Raw genomic sequence first — 26,081 nt, 5'->3', positions numbered from 1 at the left:
AACTTACCGATAAGATAGCTGCTCTGACGGGCTAGTGAATTCAGGTGGCTGCCACGTGATGGTGACCCACGTAGCACTGTGGCCAGAAACAGCGAGGGAATGGGGAGGTGACGGCACTCCTGGGATGCCCTTTCCTTCAACCTCTGCAAGAGAAAATAAGTGACCAACACTGGAAGAAGCATTTTCTTTATGGTTCTCAAATATTATACTTATGAGCAGGCATGTTAAAATTGCAGCTGTCCCACTTTTCTTCTACAACTATGAGGGGAGGCTGATAATTATTGAGCCTTACCCAGAAAATATTGAGCTAGAAGGCTACAATTTGCAGGGTGTACTGGTCAATTCTTCTATATGTAACTGTGCAAAAATCGACTTTCTGTGATTTTAACTTCCCTTTGTTTTTCAGGTCCAAAGTGAAAATGGCAGCACCTCCAGAAAAGGTCTCCAAAGGTGTCATCCTGTTGCATGACAATGCCTCGCCACACCTGCAGGTGAAACAATGGCAACACTGACCTCCATAGGCTTTCAAGTATTGCCCCATCCACCTTATTCACTCACCTGGGTCCATCTGACTATAATCTGTTCCCATATCTGAAAAAAATACCTCAAGGGACAACGATTTGGGAGTGTTCAGGAGGCAACTAATGCTGCAAGTAAGTGGTTACACCAGCAATCAGAAGAATTTTACTTGCAGGGCTTAAGAAGCTGCAGGACAGATGTCGCAAGTGCATTGATTTCCTGGGGGAATATGTAGAATAGTATGGCATTTACAGCTTCCTAGCTCAATTTTTTCTTGATAAGGCTCAATACTTATCAGCCTCCCCTCATATATCTAAATTTAATATATATATAAAGCAAGGAAATGTGTTACATATAAGTCTGAACCGATGAAAATATCAATGTATTGTTAACAGCTGATGCCAGTGGTATTGGAATTGGAAAGTATCAGCCTTTAATCACCGATACCAGCAGATATTTTTCCAGAGTCCAGGTGTTTTGTGACTTCTTTAAAAATGAGATATGACACTGTCATGAATCTAAATATCTGGAAATTGAGCAACATGAATAATTTAATTTTTTTTTGTTACATCATGGGGAGAAATGGGTTTTGTTATTCAATAATTATGCGAAATTGTGAATATTTTTAAGTAAAACTCTGGTAGAATACTATGATATAGCCACAATGGAGAATCACATATATTAATATTCTGAACTAATTTATATTGTTATAATTTACAAGTATTAGTGGGTACCAGAAGAATTAGCTCAGCCTTCATTAAGTAGTTCAGATTCACTTTCAAACTTTTGACACACACACAGATACACAATGGTGTGAAGTTCAAATGGGGACTGGCGGCAGAAGTGATTGGCTAAGGTATACATAAACTTGTCTCCCGGTACAATAAATGGCTCAATGCCTTGGGTGCTTGTGTAGAAAAACAGCTCTAGGTTATGCACTTTCAGAGTAAAAAGGATTTGGTCAACTAACTTCTTGTTCTTTTCTTATTATCAAATGGATACTACTTTTTGGATAATGCCTTTAGCTTCACTTTTCTGCCTCTTTTGGCCAATCGTAGTGATTAGGATGAGTGATAATATGATGAACGGACACCTGCATAGAACACCCAGGCTCGGATTTGAAGCCCGGAACTTTCATGGTTAGATCAAAAGTCAACCACTTAATGTGTTCAGTCACTGAGCCAGCATTTAGCCCAAGCTGTGACAATTACTTTAACAAATTTATTTTGAGAATAGGCTTTATTGATACGAAAATTTGTATTTAAAATGCATATTTTATTAATATGAGCCATTTGCTAATAAGACTTCAGATGTAATGAGTGTTAGTAAACTCCAGCCAACTCAGTCAAAGCCGGCTGGCTACATCTGTTCCAGAACTCAATCCAAGTATGGTTTAGCTCAGTCCACTTCCGGTTTCGTGACGTCAAGGTGATGTATCCAGCTTAGTTGGCTTGTAAGATTTGTAAGCCTTTGTCGATGGACCGAGTTGGCTAATTGCAGATGAAAACTAGGAGAAAACACGACTAGCATCTTTCTTTCAATGGCTGTTGGCAGACTGCAGACGAAAACAAGGAGAAAACATGACTAGCATCTTTCTTTCATGCTAAACCTGCAATCATTTATTTGATGCCTTCGTAAGTCAGAAAAACAACTAAAGGAAAAGGTGTAGTTAATATTATTTTATAATTCTTTCCGTAGATGTATGGGAAAAATATGCAAAACTGATGATATCTGAAGAGAAAAAAGTAGTTTTTAATGTGAGCTGCAATGAAATATTTTTTATAGTCATATTATTTACCATAAATCACAGTTATTAGTTGGTGTCAATACACAGTACACTAAACTTAATGCATCATACAAAAAAATACTACAAAAATAATTATTTTCCATATATAGGCATAGTTATTTAATAGTTCGGTTTTCTTGGGTTATTTTGTGTCCCAATTTCTAAAAGTTGTCAAAATTTTCTATTAATTTCTATTTATGTAGCCGAGCTTTATATAGAGGCAAGATTTAGTGCCATTTACACCTAATACTACTTCCAAAAGTAAGTCATATGCTTTTAAACATGCATCAGCTCAAGAGACAAGCAGATGATCCACCATGCCATAATCGCCATAATCCACGCTGTTTGTAAACTACAGCTTGGGACAGCTTTGACTAATGATGTCAACATGACATTTCCTGTGACATCTGCGCAAGCCACTCGTAAGATCTGGGCTGAGTTGGCTGGAGTTTAAGAACACACATGTAGCAAGAAACAGTTGAAAATTCACACCCAACAAAATAGTGTAATACTTCACCTGTGTTTGTGATGTTTATCTTAAGTAAGGACGATGGAAGTGATGTTCCGTGCATATTGTGTGTGACAACAAAAATGTTGTAGAGAGCTCCTGTTTCCAATCCTGTCAGGGTATAGCTTGTGTTTGTCGTGTTCACTTGCTGAAATGGATAAAAGAAGAATAAACAGTCAATTAAGAAAATTTAGCAACACTTAATCAATATACGGTAATATTTTGTTGCAACACTGCCTTATAATTTGTATTCGAAGTGTACAGAATTTTTCTAAGTTGCTAGTTCAACTGTACAATGAAGATGAATTCACAACTATAGATAAGAACAACTACACATTTTACCTCAGATTCGAACTTGCTATATCTGGTTTAAATTAAAAATGGTCCCCATTTGTCAAATTATCCCATATTTGCCCATCTAAACAGATTATTCATTAAACCTTCAAAGCACATTTAAGCTTAAAGTTCTTGTATTTACATGAAAGAATACATTTTTTGGGGGGGCCCTCAGTAGTGGAGTGGCTATTTTAAACACATTTAAGGTGATGTGTGGAAAAACATATCAACCTCATTGTTTCAGAACTGGAAAGTGAATCAGTCACACATGCATACACACACACCAACCCACACACACAAAAGAAGCAAATTTTTTAATATAAAAGTCTGAAATACAAGGTTCGCCCATAAAGAGACTGAACTGTAAAAAACAGAACCAAACCAAATAAAAATGTACTGTATTCTAGCCTCACTGCAAAGAGCTATATCTAAACTTCCCGTCAGTGCATGTTTCAACCTGTTACAGGCAGTCGGTATCGAGGCAAGTGTGCATCAGATGCAGGTCATGTGCAGATGGCGTACAAAATACGTGCACCAAGATGGAACAACGTTACAACATAAAGTTTTGTTACAAATTGGGTAAATCATTTACCAAAAGTTACAGATGATATGGGCAGTGTATGGTGATGCAGCATTATCAAAAACCCAGGTGTATGAGTGATACAATCGTTTCAAAGGAGGACGATGTCGAGGATGAACCAAGATCAGGATGCCCTTCAACGTCAAGGAATGACGACAATGTGGAGAAAATTCGTGCACTGGTTTTGATTCCCAAGGACTGATCCACCATGAATTTGTCCCTGAAAACCAAACCTTCAACCAGTGGTATTATATGGAAGTGCTTGGTCGACTCAGAAACAGGATGAAGCAGGTTAGGAAGGACCTCTGTGATTCTGACCAATGGTTTCTGTTACACGATAATGCTCGGCCTCGTACCGCATTGTCTGTGCAACAATACCTTGCTAAGCATTCAGTGACAGTGATCAATCACCCTCCATATTCTCCTAACTTATCGCCTGCTGAATTTTTTTCCTTTTTCCCAAGCTTAAGATGGCTATGAAAAGGCGAAGATTTGATGACGTCGCAAACATTAAATTAAATGTTACTTGTATTTTGCGAACACTTACTGTCAATGACTATCCACAGTGTTTCCAAGACCTGTACAAACGCTGGTCAAAGTGTCTCCACAGGTGATTATTTTGAAGGTGATAAAGTCATTTGAAGGTAATTACTTGTTTTCTTTTCTAAAAAAAAAAAAAAGTTCGTTTTTTTTATGGGCGGACCTTGTATAACTATAATTTTGTCTAGAGTTGCAATTTACCTAGTTTTATGTTCACTTTATACTCTGATAGGTTATCCACTATTTGGGACAGGACCTATAGTTTGAAATGTGATCCAAACCACTGTGACTGTACCATGTGTCTCCATTGAGGGATCAAACCTGTAACCCCTTGATTATCAGCATTAGTACAACACAGTCAACAAGATCTGTTCAAAGAGTTGTGTGGTATTATCAAAATGGAAGATATCTGGTTATTTTCAGCACAGGTAAACTTATAATGTATTTTTTTTTTTTGAAAATGTATAACTTATGGCTAATATATAATTCAATCATGGGACCATGATATTGCTATGTGCATTTGCAATTTAGAAAAAAAAATCTTCAAATTTATTTTGTGGTATATTACTTACATTATCAAGTCTCAAAATTGTCTCGTGCATAGAGGTGTTGTCGATTTTCTGGTAATGTATAATATAGTCTGTCACATTGCTATCCATTGGTGCTTCCCATATCAATGTTATGCTTGTGTCTGTGACAGACGTTGCATGGAGCTCTGATATTGGTCCAGGGAGAAGGCCTGTTCCTGAAAAACAAGCAAAAGCGTATATAAACACATCTACAAGCACTGATAAGTCTTCATGTATTAATTAGAGTAAACTGAACACCTAGCTTTATTTTTGGTCTCTTAGCAGATTACCATGCATTGATTGTCATGTTGATCAGTGAAAATCTGCTGCTACCATGAGTCGTTCAACAAACAATGCAAATTTGATCAGGGTTCCCACGTAAACTCTATCTGTATTTTCCCTGACTTTTCCAGAATCAGCACATTTTTTTCCAGAGTCCTTAATACCCAGTACATTACGATTCTAAATATATTTTACAATGGCTTATGGTGAATCTGTTTTATCAGTAATATTATTGATCTGATATACAGTGGAACCTCGATTTTACGTTTTTCAGAGGACCAAGCTGAATAAATCAGAGGACCAAGCTGAATAAACTTAAAATGCGGGAAAATGTAAAATCGAAGAAAATTTTATAGTATTTTGCTATGTTGGGACCATCCAAATTGAATGTATAATTTGGGAAAATGTAAAATTGGGGTTTCACTGTATTTATATACAATCTGTAATTTAGTGCAATATTCTGCCATCGTGTCATTTATTTTATGAATAAGAACAAGTAATTAATGTTATGGTTTTGCAAAGTAAATGTCTAAATAGGTAGTTCCTTCTCACAGGCAAAACCCAGCACAATCACTCAGGTATGTACATTAATTAAGGAGACGAATGAACCATTCATCGAACATTCAAGGAGCAATTTTATATCAGATCAGTAGGCCTATTAGTAAATTTTGTGTAGTTCTTTACAGGCCCGCAGCCAGGAATTCTTACTGGGGGGGGCGGGGGGCAAATTCAATCCTAGAGGGGGCAAATTTTTAATATATTGTGTTGCATTGGCAGATATAGCAGGGTACAGAGGGGCACTTGTCTCCCTCCTCCAAAAGTGATATGTAACAGGAAAGAGATGATATCTTTAAACTCCAATGAACAAAAAAATGACTCTTCGGAATACCAAAGAATACAAAGATAAAGTTTAACATAAATAGCGAATGTATCGACTTTATATTTACAGGTCGAAAAGGTTAATAGACGATTAATATGTACCAACAGTTTTGGGCTTCTCTGCAGAACTGATTACGGAAGTCCTTTATAAATCGTGCTTCATAATGTAGTACTCTAGTTTCCAGTATGCAAGATTTTTACGCACAAAGGAATCTAACGAGAATCCAACACCACCATTGTGTTGTGTTATGCAAGAAAAATCTAATTAATTAAATCGGGCCGCCTCGGCCAATCCATTTCTTTGGGTAATTTTCATCCAGCCACTATCGCACCCCCAGGCAGAAGTATGGATGGGCATAATCAACAATCATTTGATCGAGCCATTTTTCCTGCCCCAAATCTTAAATGGCATCACTTATGAACATTTTTTGAGGAATGGGATGGCAATGTTGTTGGAGGATGTGCCTCTAGCTACAAGACGTGACATGATTTATCAGCATGATGACTGCCCAGCTCGATCCCCGATGGATTTGACGCCTTGCGACTTTTACATTTGGAGCCACATGACAAGCCACCGGTAAACTTGAAAGAAGAGCTCAGGGAGAGGATCTTAACAGATGGTCAACACATCAAGGACACCATCACATCACGAGTTAAGAGACCAAATGTCCGTTAAAACCTGCGTGCCTGCATTCGTAACGGAGGTGCCAACTTTGAGCAAGACGTGTAATGTTCTTTAATTGTATTGTTCATTGATTCCATTCACATGAAGATGAATGAAGTATTATTTCTTGTACACAAATGTGTATGTTAGCAACATTTGTACCTTGTTGGATACCAGATGTCACAAGGAAGTAATTTAAGTAATTTGTACGCTTCGTGTCATACCATTTTTGTTATTAATACGTTGCCAAGTAAACTAAGAGTGCATTTTTTTATCATCACTAGTAGGTTTAGACCTACCCGTTACTTACATGTGATTGTTATTTGGGAAAAACTTTTTTTTCAACGAACCACTTATTTGTTAGCTATCAGAAAACGCTGAAATAAGTTCCATACAATGATCAGTTTTTTCTCAATTCATCTTTTTATGTGGAAAATTGTCATTTGTCATTGTCAGAGTGAGCACTTGCTTTGAGGCATTCTGTAAGTCAATGTCTTGTTTTCTTGTTCATGCTCTCTGTAATTTGCAGTGTACAGTTACCCACAAGAATACAGTGAACAATTCTTTCAGACAAATCTAATTTTTTGCAGTCAAACGTAGCACACCCTATCTCTTCCACGATAGGTCTTAAATGAGTTCGGATTGTCGTTTGTGGGACGATTGTAGCCTAAATTGATGTGTCATACATATCCCTTTCTATTTGACAATATTGTGTGATATCCAATATGGCGGAATCCAAGATGGCTGCCATGATGGCCACACCCCCATTCAATGCAGTTTCCGCACCAATACCCACTTGCAACATGTGATTTTCCTCTGTCCACGCATCTCATTATTACTGGCCTGTCCCGATACTTTTGACTAACCCTGTATATATATATATATATTATGAAAATACATTATGTGATCAATTCATATGCCAAATTTTCTCTCAAATGTGCACACTCCTTTTCCTCAAAAGAATTGTTCATGCATTTAAGCAGCAACAATCTGAAGTATATATATGGCCTTACTTCTCTCTCTGGAACGTTGGAAATGGCCCCGGCACCCACCCAGCGTCGAATGACATGGGTACCTAAGGGAAACCCTGGGGGCTAAAGGCGGTCAGGGGCGTGATGCTGATCACATCTCCTCACTCACGATCGGATCAAGAAAGTGTGGGAGCACTTTACTTTTTTTTTTTTTACTTACTTACTTACTGCTCTCTCTGGTAATTTAGAATGCATTACAGAGAAAAATCATCTTGGGATCGAAGCGAGCAGGAAAATCTTAGATCCAAATATATGCAAACTGAAACAATATTGATTTAATAGGGTGCAAATAATTTCACAGGGTGCCATGGCATTCTCTTTAACTTTTTTTTTTTTATTTAGATCGTTTTGGCTCCCAGGGCTTTGGACTATAAGAATAAGAAAATGCGCATTTGCGAGCGAAGCGAGCAAGAAAATTTTACGAAATGTACTTTTATTTGTATAAAATTTGAAAGCGAGGGGGTAATTGCCCTTCTGTGCCCCTGCAACTGCCCTTGGCCATCTGGAAGAAAAATGCAAGAAAAACTTGAAAACTAATTCCATCTTGAATATCCATTTGTACTGCTATTCTTAGACTCTGCTAGTCATGATTCTTTACTTCATTGTTTGCCCCCCCTAGATTAGACTTCCAACTAAAATTTGGGGGGGGGTGATAATGCCCCTGTCCCCCGCTGTGGTTGCAGCACTGTTTGTGAGTGTCTCTTCATCAATTTCACGTCATCACTCATTGTCACGTTTAGCTCGAAGTGGCAGAAAGGCAACGCTAAGTAACAAAAATCGAACATCCATTCCCTGTCTCTCCCACATGAATCACTATTACCAATAGGTAGACTTCGGAAACAAAAGATAAAGCAGTTCAAACTTCATAACAACATATCCAAGAAGAACATCCAAACACATTAGGTACCTTTCATACAAGACTTCTCAAAATGTCAAAACTCTTCTAGGTACTGACAATTACAAAATCATTTCCCAAAGTCTGAACCTAGAAGGGATTTTCTCCACCTAATCCTAGTACGACATTATTCGTAATCCCACTACACGTTAATAAATCACAAAATTAATAAGTGTCTTTGTTATGTTGCTAGAGTAGCCTAATAGAGGATATAATTGGAAAGATTAGTAAGAATTCCAGTAGGAATATGTTCTGTATTTTTCACAGGGGGGCAAAGCAGGCTCTCAGGGGGGGAAGTTGCCCCCCTGCCCCCTCTAGCTACGGGCCTGGTTCTTTATTAGTATCAGCCAATAACAAAACAAATTAAAGAATAAAATGATGTATTTGTACACTTAATTAAGGAGTAAGGTTTCTTTTTTTTTTAATTTTCACACTTTTTTTGCAGCACACAAAATAACATAAATTTCAAACACTGTCACACACTTTGGCTCATCACGTGATGTTCAAAGTCATTGCTAATTGACCTACATAAGTGATAGAACATTATCTTTAGCTTTCATAATCGAATGGGGCGGTTACGAAAACCATGTGGCTGTTTAGCAGCCTGTAAGATAGGGAAATCAGCTGAAATTTTCAAGATTCTCTAAAAACTTCAAATCTCCAAAGTGAATCAAGTATTGTACTGTCTAGCATTTTAGTGACACTGGAAAAGTGAAAGATGGGCCCAGACAGGGACAGCCACGTACTGTAAAGACTGTGCAACTGGAAATATCAGTGATGGTCTGTGAACTGACCAGTTCCAAAATGTCCATGTCTCGTATGTTGCAAAGTGACCTAGGACTGAAAGCTTAGAAACATCATACAGACCACTTTCTAGCCTCAGAAACCAATAAAGGCAAAGTGCCTACTGGATCATAAAGCATAAATTGGCACAGAAGAATTATCATGGAGGCAGCTTTTAACTTGCAGAATGACAGGTTGTATGCCACAAGAAGTTAGTAAGAAAGGTCCAGAGGGGGCACACTGTGCTTCAATCATGGTGTGGTGGGAAATGGGGCATTATGATAGCATCACTGAGCTCCTTTTTTGCAAGGGGTAAAAACATCAGCCCGAGAGTACCAGGAGACACTTCTGGAGACAATGGTCAAGGATCTAAGCAATACTATTCCATTGCCAGTAGTTTTTTTCTGAAGGATTGTGCACCAGCTTATATGGCTCAAACAACCCAGCAGTGGCTTGACACAAATGTGCTCAACTTTTATTTCCCCTTCAGATGGATCATCTGACAGTACAGGCTTCAGCTCTCTGGACTAGAAATTGTGGCCTGCACTTCAAGACATGGTTTGCAAGAATATACTTAGTTCATTCAAATGAAAAGGTCCATTTTATTTTTTCTTAAAAAGCGTTTTATACGAGACAGTAATTTCATGTGTTTTGCATACCCACAGGTATATGTGACGTTTTAGTAATGAAGCATCTGCATGTGTGTCCAGGTAGCACGTGTCCGTTATCTAATCACCTTCACTTTCTTCCCCCCCCAGGTGGAACGCTGTGCTGAACAATGGAGCTGCCATTAAGGGACGTGTCCAAGGAAGAACAGCGGGGTGTCATTCGGTTTCTTCATGCCGAAGGAGTACATCCAGCGGACATTCATAGGAGAATGAAAGTTGTGTATGAAAAATGTGTATCGGTGTATGAAAAATGTGTATCGGACAAAACAGCGAGAAAATGGTGTAGGCGTTTTCATGGTGTACGAAACACATTGAAGGACGATGCTCAGCTGGGACATTTGAAAAATCGCATTCCGGATTGGACAGTGGCTGCTATTGACTACCTTATTCAAGAAGACAGACGAATATCCCTGGCAGCCATTAGTGAACAAGTGAATGTGTCATTAGGTAGTGTGCATGACATTGTGAGGCACAGACTGGGTTGCAGGAAAGTGTGCGCACAATGGGTGCCAAAATGTTTGTCAGAGGAACAAAAAATGTGCAGAATGGGAATGTCATTGGCTCATTTGATGCGATACAGGAATGAAGGTGAGGACTTTATCAGCAAAATCATTGCTGGAGATGAATCGATCTGCCCGTATTACCAGCCAGAATCAAGGAGGGACAGTATGGAATGGAAGCATACAGGTTCACCAAAACCAAAGAAAAGCAAGTCACAACCTAAAGTTGGCAAACTTATGATGGCAGTATTTTTCGATGACCAAGGGCCACTGCTAGTGGAGTTCCTTCCGGAGGGACACAATTAACGCAAACACGTAATGTGAAACACTGCATCGTCTACGGGCATCAATCAAGAATAAGCATCGAGGAAAACTCAGCAAAGGCATCATTTTACTCCAGGACAATGCTCGTCCCTATACAGCCAGACAGACACAGGATATGTTGCATTCATTCCATTGGGAAGTGCTAGACCACCTTGCCTACAGTCCTGACTTGAGTTCATGTGATTATCACATTTTCGGACCTATGAAGAAACACCTCAGAGGACGATGCTTTGCCTCGAGTCCTGAGCTGCAGGAAGCTGCCAGGTAATGGTTTCATTCCCAGCACAAGGACATCTTCTACCAAGGAATTCATAACCTTGTTTCAAAGTGGAACAAGTGTCTTACCTCATACGGTGAATATGTGTAGCCAACTACTGTAATAAAGTTTCTGCAAGGAAATGGACCTTTTCATTTGAATGCACCTAATATATAATGCAGTATTGTCACTTTGAAGGCAGGGGAAGCTTTCACCCTCGATACAGGCGTAATGCAATTGATCACTTAGGTCCTATGTGCAGGTCAAAGGCAGTCATTTTGTGCTTTGTGTACATAATATATCACGTAACATGTTATTTCATTCAGAGCTTTGAAATATTTATCTGGTGAGACTGGGTGTTATGTAGAAGGCTTTCGGCAAACAGAAGATTTTATACAGGGTGTCTACCAAAATAACATCCAAATTCTTGACTTTTTCTTCAGCTATCTTTCCTTTTTCTTGACCATTTCTTTTCCTTTATTCTTAAGAAAATATATCTTTCTATTTAATAAAGAACTCCAGCCCCAAGGCCAGTAACGATGAAAACTGAAGCTGTACTTTAAGAAGAAATTTAGGCTTGCTTTAATTATTAATGAATGTAAAAATTATTATTAAGAAATAAAGTCAACAAATCTTAACCAAAACTCCATACAATTTTAGATTTCCAAATATTCAATTTTATCAAATCACAATACAGGTATATAACAATGTAAGTTCACTATACTGTAAAAAAAAAAAAAAAATAGCAAGTTCTTGACTTAAAGCATAATTTCTTGACTTTTTCTTGATCTATCCATTGATTTCTTGACTGGTAGACACCCTCTTATAATATCAATTAATCTGTGATGCAAACTAAACACATATCTAAAGCCTACATCTTCAAAATAGTTCATATAAAGCAAGTTAGTGAAGTTGGAATTATTAGAAGAAGAACAAGAATATTTTAGTCCTTCGGATGTGCTTCATTGGGATTCAATGATAATTAGATGATTTTCCCTGAGAATTCCCTGAGTTTTTACTTTTCTTCAAATTCCCTGAGAATTCGAAGTTTTTCCAGGTGTGTGGGAACCCTGTTGATATTTTATCAAATCACCATGTCAAAGTGTCTGCTCTCATGTGCATAACAGAAAATCGAAATATGTATCAGAAACGAAGTGTGTGTGACAGACATGAGTTGCATTTGTTTCAAAGACTTTCACACCAGAAAGATTTATTCTGCATATACCTAAAGTACATACATACTAACATGCTATGTGTTATTGTGTAATTGTATGTGTATATTATTGTATTATTTATATTTGTTGTGGAATATTAAAGCAATTATGTAAACAATATTGCATAAAAGAAGAAGGCAGGCAAATAATGGTAACCTGCTAAAAAAAACCTACATTTTCCACTTGTGACTTGTTCAGAAAATTCCACTTTTGTAGATGAAAAATAACATAATACTGTTATTTTGCATGATTGAAAGTCATTCGGGTTAAAACAACCCAGAAGTCTCCACGAGAAAGATGAACGATGATTAGTTAAAACATTGAATTACAAACATATGATGCCACAGTATGGTCACACAGGTTTCTTTCTCATTTTGTACTTACCTTCTTCAAAGCACTGAACTATATTGCCGATGAACGGAATGCAAGAGGTAGCGGTCGCAATGAGTGAATCGACAATGACTCCAGAACAGAGACTGAGGCAAGACGGCGGAACTCCTCGTCTCTGACAGCAACTCTGATGATTCCTTCCTCCGGCACCACACTTCAGGAGTTTATGAAACTCTCCTCCACACACAACGGCCAGATTCTTAATGTCGCTCATACTTGCATCGTACGTACACAGAGGCAAGCAGACTTCACTAAGATCTGCCTCTACGCAGCATGATGTCACATTGTAGTATTCCGCTTCTTCAATCTTCTCTTCGACAATCTTGCTGAGGGTTCGAAACACGACACGTGCAGAAGGCTCTCCGACACCGTGCTCATTCAGCGCCTCGACGTAGAACTCGTACTCCGTATTGCTGTAAAGTTTCTCAAGCACAAATGGCGGTTGGACTTTAGAAATCGCTTTGTACTCATTATCGTAAGTTGCGATCAGGCGGTAATGTACATTGTAGTAAACGACGGTATCTCCAAGTGTCTTTGGTGGACCCCAGTGCAAAATGGCAAAGTCGTAGTCGATATTTGACACACGGACCTCTATCGGAGCGCTCGGCAATACTCCATACCCTTGCAGCAAGCAGTTCGTGTAGTCCCGCATGTACTTCAGGCACCTGAAAAGATACCAGAACAATTAGGATGGTCTTTCAAATGTGTTTTCCTTACATTATTACATGATCTCTTTGTATTTAAACACATACACACAAATGAAGAAATTAAATATAGTTTTACCAGCTGGATTCTTGTATTTTGTATTGTTACAACTGCAGTTTTTGTTTACACGTTTGCAAATTGTCTGTGTAGCCACATGTATCTTTTATAAAATACCACTATAAAAAGAATATCTCCAGTGGTTAAAAATACTTTATTAAAGTGGGACCTGCGCAGAACCGTGGGTTGAGTGAATGATACTCTTGCATGGACAGGAGGTGGAGCAGGTTTACTTATGATCCAAGTTTTGAATGATGGAGGGGAAGATGCACTAAGGCTTTTCGAAGTTTCTTTTGTTTGTGGTTGCTCTATAGCTAGGCATATCAAGATATACATGTTCTCTTTCTTAGGAGTAAAAAGAATTAAACAAGGCATTACTAACAACAAAACAATCAAACCGAAATAATAGTAGATAAAAAAATTCAGTAAAGGATGGAAGCTCTGCAAGTGTTCATTATTTAAATTTAAATACTGAGAAATGAGTTCAACTATTTCCACTGTTTCTAGTGTGAACCTATTGTTACAGGATTCACTTGAGCTTTTGATGCTATTCTTACCGATTCAGAGGGCCTCCCCGGTCTTGGGTTCAATACCCGGTGGAGGCACATAGTGGTTTGGATCCCACTATAAACTATAGGTCCAGTCCCGATTAACCTTAATGTGCATAAAGTGGACTTAAAACACCAAATCAATCAATCAATCTAACCGATTCAGACAGATATCAATGCTTGAAAATTATAACCACTTAAAGTACTTCAGAATACTTATAATTTTTAACATGCATATTATGCATGCATGTTTTCCTTGAAGCTAAACATCAATCTGTCTCATTCTATGTTAAAACAAAAGATATTTTTAAGGAATTGCAAATACTGTCACTACCTTGTATATATAATATACTTAAAACCCAGTGCTTCATTCATAGAAATGTCAACATGTTTTCGAAAATCTCAATACACATGAATATAATACCACAGGTCAAAACAAAATCCATTTGAATTCAGTTCGTACAACTAAAACACAAAGTTCCTTACGATACCAAGGTTTAAGGATGAAGTACCACAAGCAATAAGGAACTATAATTTTAAAAAATTTAAAATAGTAATATGTAAAATATTAATGTCTAACATATTTACCCATCTCTGCTCCAGACGCTGTACCCTTTGTGAATGAAGACATTGAGCCTTCGAAATTAATCGGAAATAACTATCCAATTTTTCCAGAAAAACAAAATTTCTTGAATGTAATACATAAACCATACTTACTACATTTGATGATGTAAAGAAAATACTAACATCTGATTTTGATAAAAAATATGAATCATAAAAAACAGTATAGCTAAATTTAATGTGCATGAACATGTAAATACATAAAAACCTCTGAACAAGAATTGTAAAAACTTATCCTGTTTCATCTACGAGGAAAATTTTCTACTGGTTTTGTAATAGCAATGTAACAATCATCTGGATTGATTACATTTTTTTATGCAATATAATTTTGCTTTCAAATATTCATAATTTCGTAGAGATAATAATTTAATCACAAAATCCATTTATTTCCATAATTTTGCAAAAATAAAGAAAATGCTGCATTTTGTATCGTGGTGACTACAAAGACTAAAAAATACTAATACTTGCTCATACAGATATCACCGATTATTCTGTATAAAAGTGAATAAAAATTCTAAATTTAGAGGTTTGTTATTACATATCATTTAGTGTGCAGTGAGCTGTTTCCAATAATTACATCAGAAGACTGTAACTGTTTAAAGTAAAGGAATAAGCAAAGGTGTAGCCTTACTTGAAGTAATTGAAATCGATCTGAGTGATGTTCCCAGTGCAGAGTTCTTGACAGAGAGCAGGAAGACCTCTTGACTGGCAGCACGCGGTGTGATCCATTCCGTTCGTGAGGCAGCTGAACGTGTCGGTCGCCCAAGGAGCACAAATCATCAGATCTGTCACTTCTGCAATGTCGCTTTGAGCTGGATCACAAAGTTTATTGACACACCTGGAAGTGAAAATATTGCTGAAGGGTTTGTGTCCTAAAGCCTACAAAAATATCAGTTATGAGTAGGGGGTGGATTTTTGCATTTTTTGTCCTTAAGGAGAATTGATATGCTCTCAACGGATTTATCCATTTCACTTGATGCGTATTACTCTGGTATTTGGGACGTTAGTGCATATTTTAGCTTAACGTGCATATAATTTGCATATAATTGGGAATTTGGGAGCAATTTTAATGTAATTGTTCATTTCAAGTTTATTTGCTTCATTTTCCCAGTTCTTTGTGTAAGGATTAAAAAATAGCCTACTTCGTCTGGGCACTAGTTGGGTCAAGGACATTCCAAAACTCATCTCATAGCGTTGCAGGTGGCCTGGTTGCTAAGATAGAGAAACCCACCCTTTCACCAACTAACGACCTTTCAGAGATGAGAGTCACATTTCCAAATTCTACCGACAATACTGGGGTCGCGTTATTTGAGGATTTCCTTTTAATGTGACATCTTAATAAATCTGCGAGTGTATGTATGTGTGCTGCAGAAGTGACAATGAATGCCGAAGGAGATAAGAAGTAACAGCACTGCTCCAAGATTGGGCAGAATGCAACGATGCATTTACCACTGAGTAGAGATATTTATTTTCAAGTATACTCTAAACATGTAATACATTTCAGGTATTTAGAGTAGTTTTTGACAGCTTAAATGGAAATTTCCGAATTGCAAATTTGCCCATTTCTGGCACAGAAAACATTTGTTGCCTGCGTAGGCCTGGACACTGTGAATTTTATAAAATCATATTCATTTTTGCAGACAATGCTGCTGTATAACCTAGTGAAGGATAACATTATGTTATTTTAGTACAAAATAAAAAGAAACAAAGAGAATGATGGTCAGATGATGAACATATGTTGTCTCTCAGAAAGAATTCTATTTCACAACAGAAAATGATCTCTCTTCTTTGACAGAAGTAATTAGACTATACTGAAACAGGTTATTGTAGATAGATTCATAGTCAAGTAAATTATTTCAACCTTCAAGAATATGGCAACACCACAATGTGCCAATAAATAAAGTTTAAAAAAAAAAAGTTATGTACAATTTTGCAAATGGCGAAAAGAGGCATTAAAATTTAAAATAGGCAAAATTAAAAAGCTTCTAAAACATTATCAACAACAGAAAAAATGTATATCAAGAAACGTTTTATGAATAAATGAAACAAACATCGGGCTCTAATTATAAGCAACGAAGTTTCAGAACATGCCCCTAAACAGAAAGAAAAAAGCTTACGTAGAGTGTGAAATTCCTTTCTCAATGCAGCAGCTCTTGATGTCCGGCAACTGCGGGGCTTGTGCCACGTCTGGCTTCACCATCCCTGGAGACAGGGTGAGCGTCCTGATTCTGTACGACGGCAGGCTGCTACCGTGGATGTTGAAGGCAGACACTGAGATTTCGTACATGGTGAATGGGTTCAAATTGTTGATAGTTGTACTTGTAGCATCTCCTTTAACCTGGTTAAAAATATAAAAATTTCTTTCTAAATACATTCTTAATTACACCATAGATTACATTGGTGTGCATGTTTACGTTAAACCACAAATATTATCATAAAATGAAATAATCACACAGTACATCAATCCACAGTGCATTTTCAAAATCTGTTTTAAGATGGATATACATATTCTCTACTAGACAACAACAGTTTTGCAGAAGTGCACGCTAAGTCCAGGCACAAATTTAACACCCATTTGCAGAAAAGCACTACAATTCATAATCTATGCTGTAAGTGTGTAAACTAAGCCCAGGTAAGACTTATTCTTGTTTGTAACTTTTCTTTTTCTTTATAATTAATTTTTGGTTGTTACAAGCAAGTAGGGATGGACGATATCTGAAATTTGATAATGTGATATATCGTCAACAAAATATCGTTACAGACGACACAATTTTTTTTCCTTATTGTAATATTAGCGATATATATCGTCTCCATGATATATATCGTCAAAACATCATGACTATATATATATCACTAAAATATCATGATGATATATTGCCGACACGATATATATCATTAAAATATTGTGACGATATATCATCTACTTGATATCGTCTGGTCGATATTTTTTCAATATCGTGATATATCGTTTAGACGATATATTGCCCAACAGTACAAGCAAGTAAACATTTTTCTTTTATGTAAGTTTTTGGGTGAACGCATGCTCTCTTCATCAGACATTTACTTATGAATTGATCAAGTTAATACTTGTTGTATCATAGTTATAATGCCTAATAACAAAATAATATAAACATAAGACACAAGTGACATCTTGTAAACCAGCCTGAAACAAAAAAAACATAACTATGGGCAAAAAATGTCACCTTGTAATACTTGGGCTGTCATACAATAAGACATAGTGACAGTAAGTCACTGAAACCAATGGTTAAATAAAGTAATTTTTCACAAAAGACACGAGGATTTATTATGTTTGTCAAAAACAACACAAAACACACAAACAGCATGATAAAAAAAAAAAACTTTCAGAGTTTGTCCAAGCTTTCGATTCCATCTCGGAATCATCATCAGGACTTGTCGAGAAATGGCGAAAGGTTGATCGATCGATTGAATTCATGTTAACTCCACTTTATGCACAGTAAGGCTAATTGGAACTGGACCTACAGTTTAAAGTGGGATCCGAACCACTATGTTCCTTCAGCGGGCATTGAACCTGGGATCCCTTGATTACAAGTGACGATGCTACCACTGCGCTATTGGGGAGGTCCAAATGGCAAAAGGGACACAGTTGAGGATCCGCTGGTGCTACTCACTGCTGTTTGTGTCTCTTGTGTTATTTTTAAGAACTATGTTGCTGGCATGTGGTGAAAGAAGTTTTTTACAGATATTTTAATGTATTTGGTAAGAAATTCAACAAAAAAACTTTATTCATAACTTGCACAGACTGTGTTCTCTCTGCAGCCTGTTGAAAGAGAGCTAAAAATCCAAGTAATAACAATGGACAAAACTTTTAATAAATATAATTATATACCTTCCTACCTTGACCTGAATAATTTCTGGTACAACAATTGAAGCAGGGTTTGGACCCTCTTCAGGAATAGTGTGATTGTGTGCCTCGGTGCTCAAATCAGTGTTGGGAGCATCAAACGATCTGAGTGTGGTCACGTTGATCACATACTCAGTCACAGTGTCTGCGTTCTCCAGTGGTGGAGACCACGTTACTCGAAGAGACTTTTCCGTGAGGGTCTCCACTTCTACCTCCTCTGGTGGACTCGGGAGCAATTCTGGAATGAAGTGAGAGAAAAATCTCTTCAAAAACACTTCAATCACTACCATGGCATTTACCTCATCTTTAGGCTTTCCCATGACTTTCTAGATAGAGGACACCCTGATTTTGTAAGACTAAATTGACCAAGTTAATCATTAAGAAATTTACTATAAACAAAAAAAAATCCTGACCAAGGCAGTGTTTATTATATAATAACACTATAAATGCAACGTTTCCACCCTCCAACAGGGTCTTCTTCAGATAATTTTTTTTTTGAAAAATCATCTTACAAGTTTGAATTTTTGTCTGAAGAAGACCCTGTTAGAGGATGGAAACGTTATGTTTATATTGCATTATTACTAGAACCCAGATGTTTATGCAATACCAAAAGGATATGTCGCTAAATATGTAATAATAATAATCAAGTACCGAAGGAATTTCAAGAATTCTGTTAGATATTTATTTAATTTAAAAATATTCAAGGACATAAGTTGTTCAAATTAAAATGTGTCAAATTTATACTCAAGAGCAACGTGTACATGTTTAAGAAACCAATTTTTGTCAACCATTAATTACTTTTCACATTGCAAATTATTGGAGAATATGTAAATGTAGGGGTAGATTCAAGAAGAGTGAATGCATACAGGACTTACATATGTTTTCTTACAGAGTGAACCACTAGGTACTTTTCCATGTTTCCAGCTTTATACATTGCCGTCGATCAGAAAGAACAATTGAGGCATTGCGGATACAAAGGGCGAACTCAACAAATGTACGTTGTGAGGGAAATGTATTTCAAGTTGTGAGGCACGGAACAAATTCAACAAAAAACTTCGTAAATCATGCAGGAAACTTTCCGATCTACTCTTACCACGTTTTTGTGGAGTTCCCACTGTGTCTGACAACTTGAAACGCATTTGCCTCACAATGTACGTTTGTTGAGTTTGCCCTTCGTATCCGCAACGCCTCAATTGAATGAAAATGCATAGCTCCTTTTGTAGCTTTGTACAAGGGAACATATTGTGTAATTCGCTACATAGGCCTACAGGAAAGCACCTTTCTTGTCCACCGATGCCAAGTTTCTAGGTGCTTTGCCTTAGCCTAAAAGCGAAAGGAAAATATGTAACCAGAAGGGGGAGGAACTCCAGCATTTTTTGATAAATAACAATTCCGTATTTTTCTTTTTGTGTCTTCAACTTGTATTTCGACTTGGCAGTCAATTTTAGGTGACCATAAACACTATGCACCTCACTGTTTAGAAAATTTGACATAACATGAGCTACAAATTTTCTTCATGTTTCAGAGATCGAAAGTATAGGAAAGAGGATCATGATAGGAAAAAAACACCAAAATATGTTGTTTTATGCAAAGTAAATTAGCAAATATGTAAAATCCTGGTAAATATGTAAAAATATGTAACATATAACTTATGCAAAATCATGTCAGTTATATGATTCATTGACATTTTCCTATTCAAGGTACGTATCTAGAAAGGAATGGAATATGTAATCTGGGTTCTAATTATTACATAGTAAAGACTGTCTTGGTCAGCATTTTTAGTGTTTTATTAAACATGGAAAAAAGGCTTAATAGTGTTACCAATGAATATACTTTACTCAACACTTGAATATAAATGACAAAATAATAAAAAAAAACATATTTATATAACATGTCCCAAACAAAGAAACCATTTGAAAGGAAAATCATATTGCAATTTCCAATCCCAGTAAGCAAAAAAAAAAAACATCTAATTTCTCAGGCTATTTAATGTTTTCCAAAATTCCCTGACTTTTCCACAATTAAGGGGTATGCAAGCACCCCTTCTTGCCCCAATGATTCTGACAGTGTGTGTAAAAACTCAAATTCGCTATGGGAACCAATTTTAAAATTTTTCCAACTAGGGTAACTCACCTACTCCCTCCACGATACATGCTAATGTTTGCTCAGTATAAGCTGAACATGAGAAATGTGTTTTAATGTTATCCGTTATCATGGTATATTCTCCTCGGCAGACATCTTGGCAAATATCTGGAATTCCTTCTTGAATACAGCATGGAATATGATTTCTCCCATCTGAAAAAAATATAATAATAATAATAATAGAATATTAACAAAATTGTTGATTCTGATTCTAAGAAAAAGAATCAAAATATACGAATGACAAGAAACATTATTTTTAAACATATTTTTTTCTGTAATGTAGGATTTGCTTAGCGTTTCTCTGAATTCATAAGAATAAAATGCACACACTTATAGTTTTAGGTTCTTTTTCATAAAATAAGTAATGTTGAATCAATATTTTGCTAAGGTCATTCAGATAAATTAGGCAAAAATTGTGAAACAAATATAGAGCTTTGAGTAACAACATCTACTTTATTTCACCAAGAGCGTACTAAAGCATAGACTAACAATGTAAAACTAAAGCGTGTGTTGCCCTATACGTAAAAAGTTCACAAATATGTTTCAATTAATAATTTGTATAAGCAAAAATATTTACTTACACAGCGTTACACTTCTGGAGCATTTTTATTTTCACAATATTTTCAATGTGGTTTTAGGTTTAAACATTGATGAATGTCCGATGTTACTAATATTCCCACACCGCAATCCAAATTCATAAGGTAAAAAAACAAAACAAATATGCTATTTGGAAAGGAAATGAATTTACTTAACCTTAGCACTATCACATATAAATTAAACTATTTCAAGTAATATACAATATAACAGTAACAATAATTGTATGGCAGTTATATAGGTTGGGTTTCTTTCACCTCTTCACTGCGTTGGAGAAATCGTAAGATCTTCTATAAAAAAAAAAAACATTTCCTTATCGCACAACGCTGTTCTGGTGTCAGATGAGAAATATCCACGTTTTTAGGTTATGTCTGTTACATTTTGTTCTCTTAGCATAAATACACTGCAAATGTATTATACTCGGCGAGTCTGTTAAAAGTGGCCCCGTGGAAAATGTGCTCCTTGCATGTAGGCAACCCTGGTAGACCGAAGAGAAGAGCGGGGTAGAGAACAGTCCAGGATATCGGTGGCAAGAAATTTAGACAACTTGACATAAACTTAAATTAATGACACATATCTTCTGTAAATACAGTACAGTGTAACAACAACCTACCTAGAGGAGGTGCTGGAAATGTCCTTCGTTGACCTCGAGGCACGTGTGCAGACGATACCACATCATGTTCTGAAAAACACGGGCGAGGACATCCTGCGGGATGGCCTGGATGGCTGTGATAATGTTGTTCTGGAGTTCTTCGAGTGTGTGAGGGTTGTTGCTATACACCTGTCCCTTTAGAGCTCCCCACAAGAAGAAATCACAGGGTGATAAATCTGGAGAACGAGGTGGCCAAGGTTGGTTCGTGCCACGGCTGATGACGCGATCAGGCGGGAACAATGCGCGTGATCGTTGCACATGCCGTATGCGCCGTGGCTCCATCCTGCTGAAAGTAAGCGTTCCTTCGCTCATCCTCAGTCAGTTGTTCAACAAACACGTTGAATATGTTACTGATGTAACGAGCCGAGTTCACAGTCTCATGGAAGAACACGGGGATGATGCGGCGTGACGAAACGGTACACCAGACACCGAGTTTCTGGGCGTGCAGTGAAACCTCCAGGAACACGTGTGGATTGTCACCTGACCAGTACTGCGTGTTCTGGGAGTTTATGTAGCCTGACAGATGGAACCATGCTTCATCGGAAATGAACAAGTAACCATCCTGCAGCACCTCCGGAGCAATATTGTACAGAAACCACTCACAAAACTGCACGCGAGCTGCCTTGTCCACATCCCGCACCTGATGCATCACGGTAACTTTGAATGCGTGCAAGTTCAGGTCCTGCATCAAGATCCGCATAGCGATTGACTGGGTCACCTGCAACTGTTGTGCCAAACGCCGAGATGATTTTCGTGGACTGCGTATCATTAGCTGCGCTGCGTCGCCCACCTTTGCCTCAGTGCGGACAGTCTTTGGACGCACTTTTGGCTTATTCAGCACGGATCCGGTTTCTCGCCATTTTGCAATCAGTTTTTGCATTACTGATTTGGTTGGGGGACTTCGCTGGAACTCCATTCACCGCGAACTCCTTCGTAAACAAATCTGCACACTGTTTCCAAGAACCGAGGCGTGCGTACGTCTCGACAACAAAGTTACTACTCTGCTGCACCGTTAACACCATGCTGACCCACCGAACCACACACGCAACTTTCCTCGCCGCTCAACTGCACTCAACTGACCTGCACGCTGCCTGCCACTAGGTCACTACTCATGGACACTTTCTTTTCAATCCCCCTCTACGTCATGTTGTCGAAACTGCGTGGCACCAGGGTTGGCAAAATTGTGTTTTTTTTTTAAAAAAAAAAAGAACAAAACAAACTTTTTTTTGTTTAAAACATTTTTTTTGTTTTAAACATGAGTAAAAAAAACATGTTTTATACATGTTTTAAACAAAAGAAAGTCAACCTTTTCCCAGTAAATTATAGTAAAAGTCGTTAAAGAAAAAAATACTCATTGTTATGAGTACAGTGGCGGCAAGGACAGTTTATTTCCCTTTGGAGATAAGGTTCACCATACTGCAGGGTAGGGGTGTGCGGGACAGACTTTTTTGGGTCGGGATGGGAAATTCTTCAAATCCCGACATTCGGGGACGAGGAAAATTTTCGGGACGGGATATTTCGAAATTTCCCAAAGTTCTTGAAATCTCGAATTCTACACGTAATTTCCATCTTAAGTTCCAGACATTTACAATGCAGAAAATGTCGAGAATTGACGACTTTTAAAATGACCATTCGGTATTTCTCGATTGCTTGGGATGCCGAAAAGTCGGGAAGTCATTTTCCGAAGTCGGGATCGGGACGGGAATTTTTTTTCCCGATCCCGTCTTTCCGGGATCCCGCACACCTCTACTGCAGGGATAAAAGTTGGGAATAATAACCCCCCGTTTTTCCGCCACTGCTGATGTTGGTTAGGATTCATATTAATCTAAATTTCAAGAAACTAAATATTATAGAATTATTATCCTCGTCCTGGGAAAATCAGGGTGAAATATTTCCTGCTGCCTGAACATTTTATATAGCAGAAAACAACCTGCATTGTCATAATAGATTCTCCAGATCAATTTATCTTTCCAAGTACAAAATTTTGTTACCAAAAGTAAGCACCTGCGCTTCATTCAGTTATACAAATCAATGAATCTGCGTGGCATCGATATCCTGGTCTGTTCTCTACCCCGCTCTTCTCTTCGGTGTACCAGGGTTGCCTACATGCAAGGAGCACATTTTCCACGGGGCCTTTTTTAACAAACTCACCCAGTATATGCTAAGAGAACTAAACCTAAGTAGCCTAACCTAACAACTTAGGCAGTTAGCCTAACAATAAAATCATTTTCCGGTGACGTCAGAACACAACGTTGTCCTAGGGTTGTGCGATAAGGGAGACCCCCCCCTACAGTCAGCTTTGAATCTACTCTTCTCTATCAGTTTTCTTGTCGGACGGGATTTTATTTGAATCTTGACATTTGGGACAGAAAATGTTTGCCATTTCCTAACAAAATGTGGAAGTTTTCGGAATTGGAAATGTTTTCCGATACTGAAAATCTCGAACTGTATACACTGTAATCAGTGGCGTGCCCAAGGAGGGGTTGCTGAGGGTCATAACCCTCCTTTGATACAGTATTCCTTAAAAGTCAAAGACAGTAAAGAAATGATGAGGGCTGACTACTAGAAAAAATTATACGTGACCCTCTCCACAACCATCCGAAATTTCCAGATGATATGCGATCCCGAAAACTTGGAAAATACTTCCCGAAGTAGGAATCGGGAAGGGGATAATTTTTCGCGACGCAGATACCAACATTTCAGGAACCTAGACCTACACAGTGCTGCAAGTTACAGGCCACAACCAGCAAGCAGACCGTATTAAACAATTTATTTGAGAAATAGGAAATACGCGCTTTCTTACCTGCCATACATTTAACAATATCGGGAAAATCAGCCTCACAATTCTCTGGGTCTTGTCCGGTATTTCCTTCTAATATACTCTGTATATTACAAAATCCAAGACAGGTCTGCGAAACATTGCTGTTAACACAACAATCTGTATAATTATGATTTTTGGCAAATGATGCTCTTTGGTTTTCGTAGAGGAGTGGATCTGTTATATTGTCTGGCGGCATCAACGCTCGAGGTAGTACTGTAATAAAAATAAATATATTTAGTGCAAATTCAATAAGTATCCGTAGAGAGATGGTAGAAATGTCATCAACATTTACAACTTAAGAATTTCAAACCGCTAATGCACTAAAATACACACACAATAGTTCTCATATGAAGCATTAATTTCATCTTGCAAGGAGAAAATGACGTATGCTCTGACGTCAACATGTTCGAGGTTCATTTGTTTGTGTATGGACCGGCGCGGCGGGTTAGATAAGCCTTTTAAGACACACTGTCGACCAATCGGTGTACGCGGTATTGAAATCGATTATCGAAAAAGTCATCGAATGCTATTTATTTCTATTTTGTGTAAACATGTGGTTGCGACTTGCGAGAAAGGAATCGAAGAACGATGGAACATTCTATTCGATAGAACATTATTTTCCATATTTATTTTAGGGCCTCCCCGATGCCGCAAGGGTAGCGTCGTCGCCTTGTAATCAAGGGGTCCCGGGTTCGACACCCGGTGGAGGTACATAGTGATTCGGATCCCACTTTAAACTGTAGGCCCACTCCCGATTAGCCTTGCTGTGCATAAAGTGGACTTAAAACACAAACTCAATCAATCAATCAAATCCATATTTATTTTATCGTGATACGATAATACATTTTATTCGACAACGTAAATATAATATTTTTGTGTCGTTGCTATTTAAATTGCATTTTAGGTTAGCAAAATTGAAAAAATAAACCATCTATAGATCATATCTGTGAAACTAATATTTAGTGTATATTCTGTGAGAATATTTTGCATTGTTATGCAAACAGTTTCTCTGAGTTTCTGATAATCAATTTATTTCATTTTCTTGATGTAAACGCTGTCATTTTTCGGGGTAAAATAAAATGAGAAACAGTTGTCAAATTTTCGTGTAAAAAATTTCCCGGCCTTTCAATCGCCAACTTTTAAGTCTTCAACGCTCTCTTTCAATGAGAATTGAATCGTGTACAGACGGCGTTACCGACTTCATTGAAGGAAAACTTTGAAAGTTCTGAAGAAATTTAAATCGTGTGGCCTCTTCTGTAAAGATCACATTTATTTTTAAAAAAATTGGGTAACTATTGGAACCATTTGCTGTTTGGATTAAGTGGTGAAATCTG

General features: G+C 37.5%; 1 protein-coding gene across 2 annotated transcripts in view; it reads right to left on the bottom strand.

Annotated features, from left to right (window-relative positions):
* The window catches only part of LOC145997389 (Ig-like and fibronectin type-III domain-containing protein 2), a 430,200-nt gene that overhangs the window by 23,494 nt on the left and 380,625 nt on the right, over positions 1 to 26,081 (bottom strand). For both annotated transcript variants that reach the window (XM_083134380.1, XM_083134381.1), the window contains 9 exons: positions 24,730 to 24,960; positions 20,672 to 20,833; positions 18,532 to 18,776; positions 16,773 to 16,993; positions 15,287 to 15,493; positions 12,719 to 13,389; positions 4,842 to 5,014; positions 2,823 to 2,961; positions 8 to 143 (listed from right to left, as the gene is read on the bottom strand). In XM_083134380.1, the coding sequence (XP_082990506.1) occupies positions 8 to 143; positions 2,823 to 2,961; positions 4,842 to 5,014; positions 12,719 to 13,389; positions 15,287 to 15,493; positions 16,773 to 16,993; positions 18,532 to 18,776; positions 20,672 to 20,833; positions 24,730 to 24,960 (2,185 nt within the window). The remainder of the gene's footprint in view (positions 1 to 7; positions 144 to 2,822; positions 2,962 to 4,841; positions 5,015 to 12,718; positions 13,390 to 15,286; positions 15,494 to 16,772; positions 16,994 to 18,531; positions 18,777 to 20,671; positions 20,834 to 24,729; positions 24,961 to 26,081) is intronic.

This window comes from Lepisma saccharinum, chromosome 13, assembly GCF_977018435.1.
Source record: "Lepisma saccharinum chromosome 13, izLepSacc3.1, whole genome shotgun sequence".
NCBI classification, from domain to species: Eukaryota; Metazoa; Arthropoda; class Insecta; order Zygentoma; family Lepismatidae; genus Lepisma; species Lepisma saccharinum.
The sequence above is the reverse complement of the archived record's forward strand: the minus strand, read 5'-3'. Positions and strand labels throughout refer to the sequence as shown.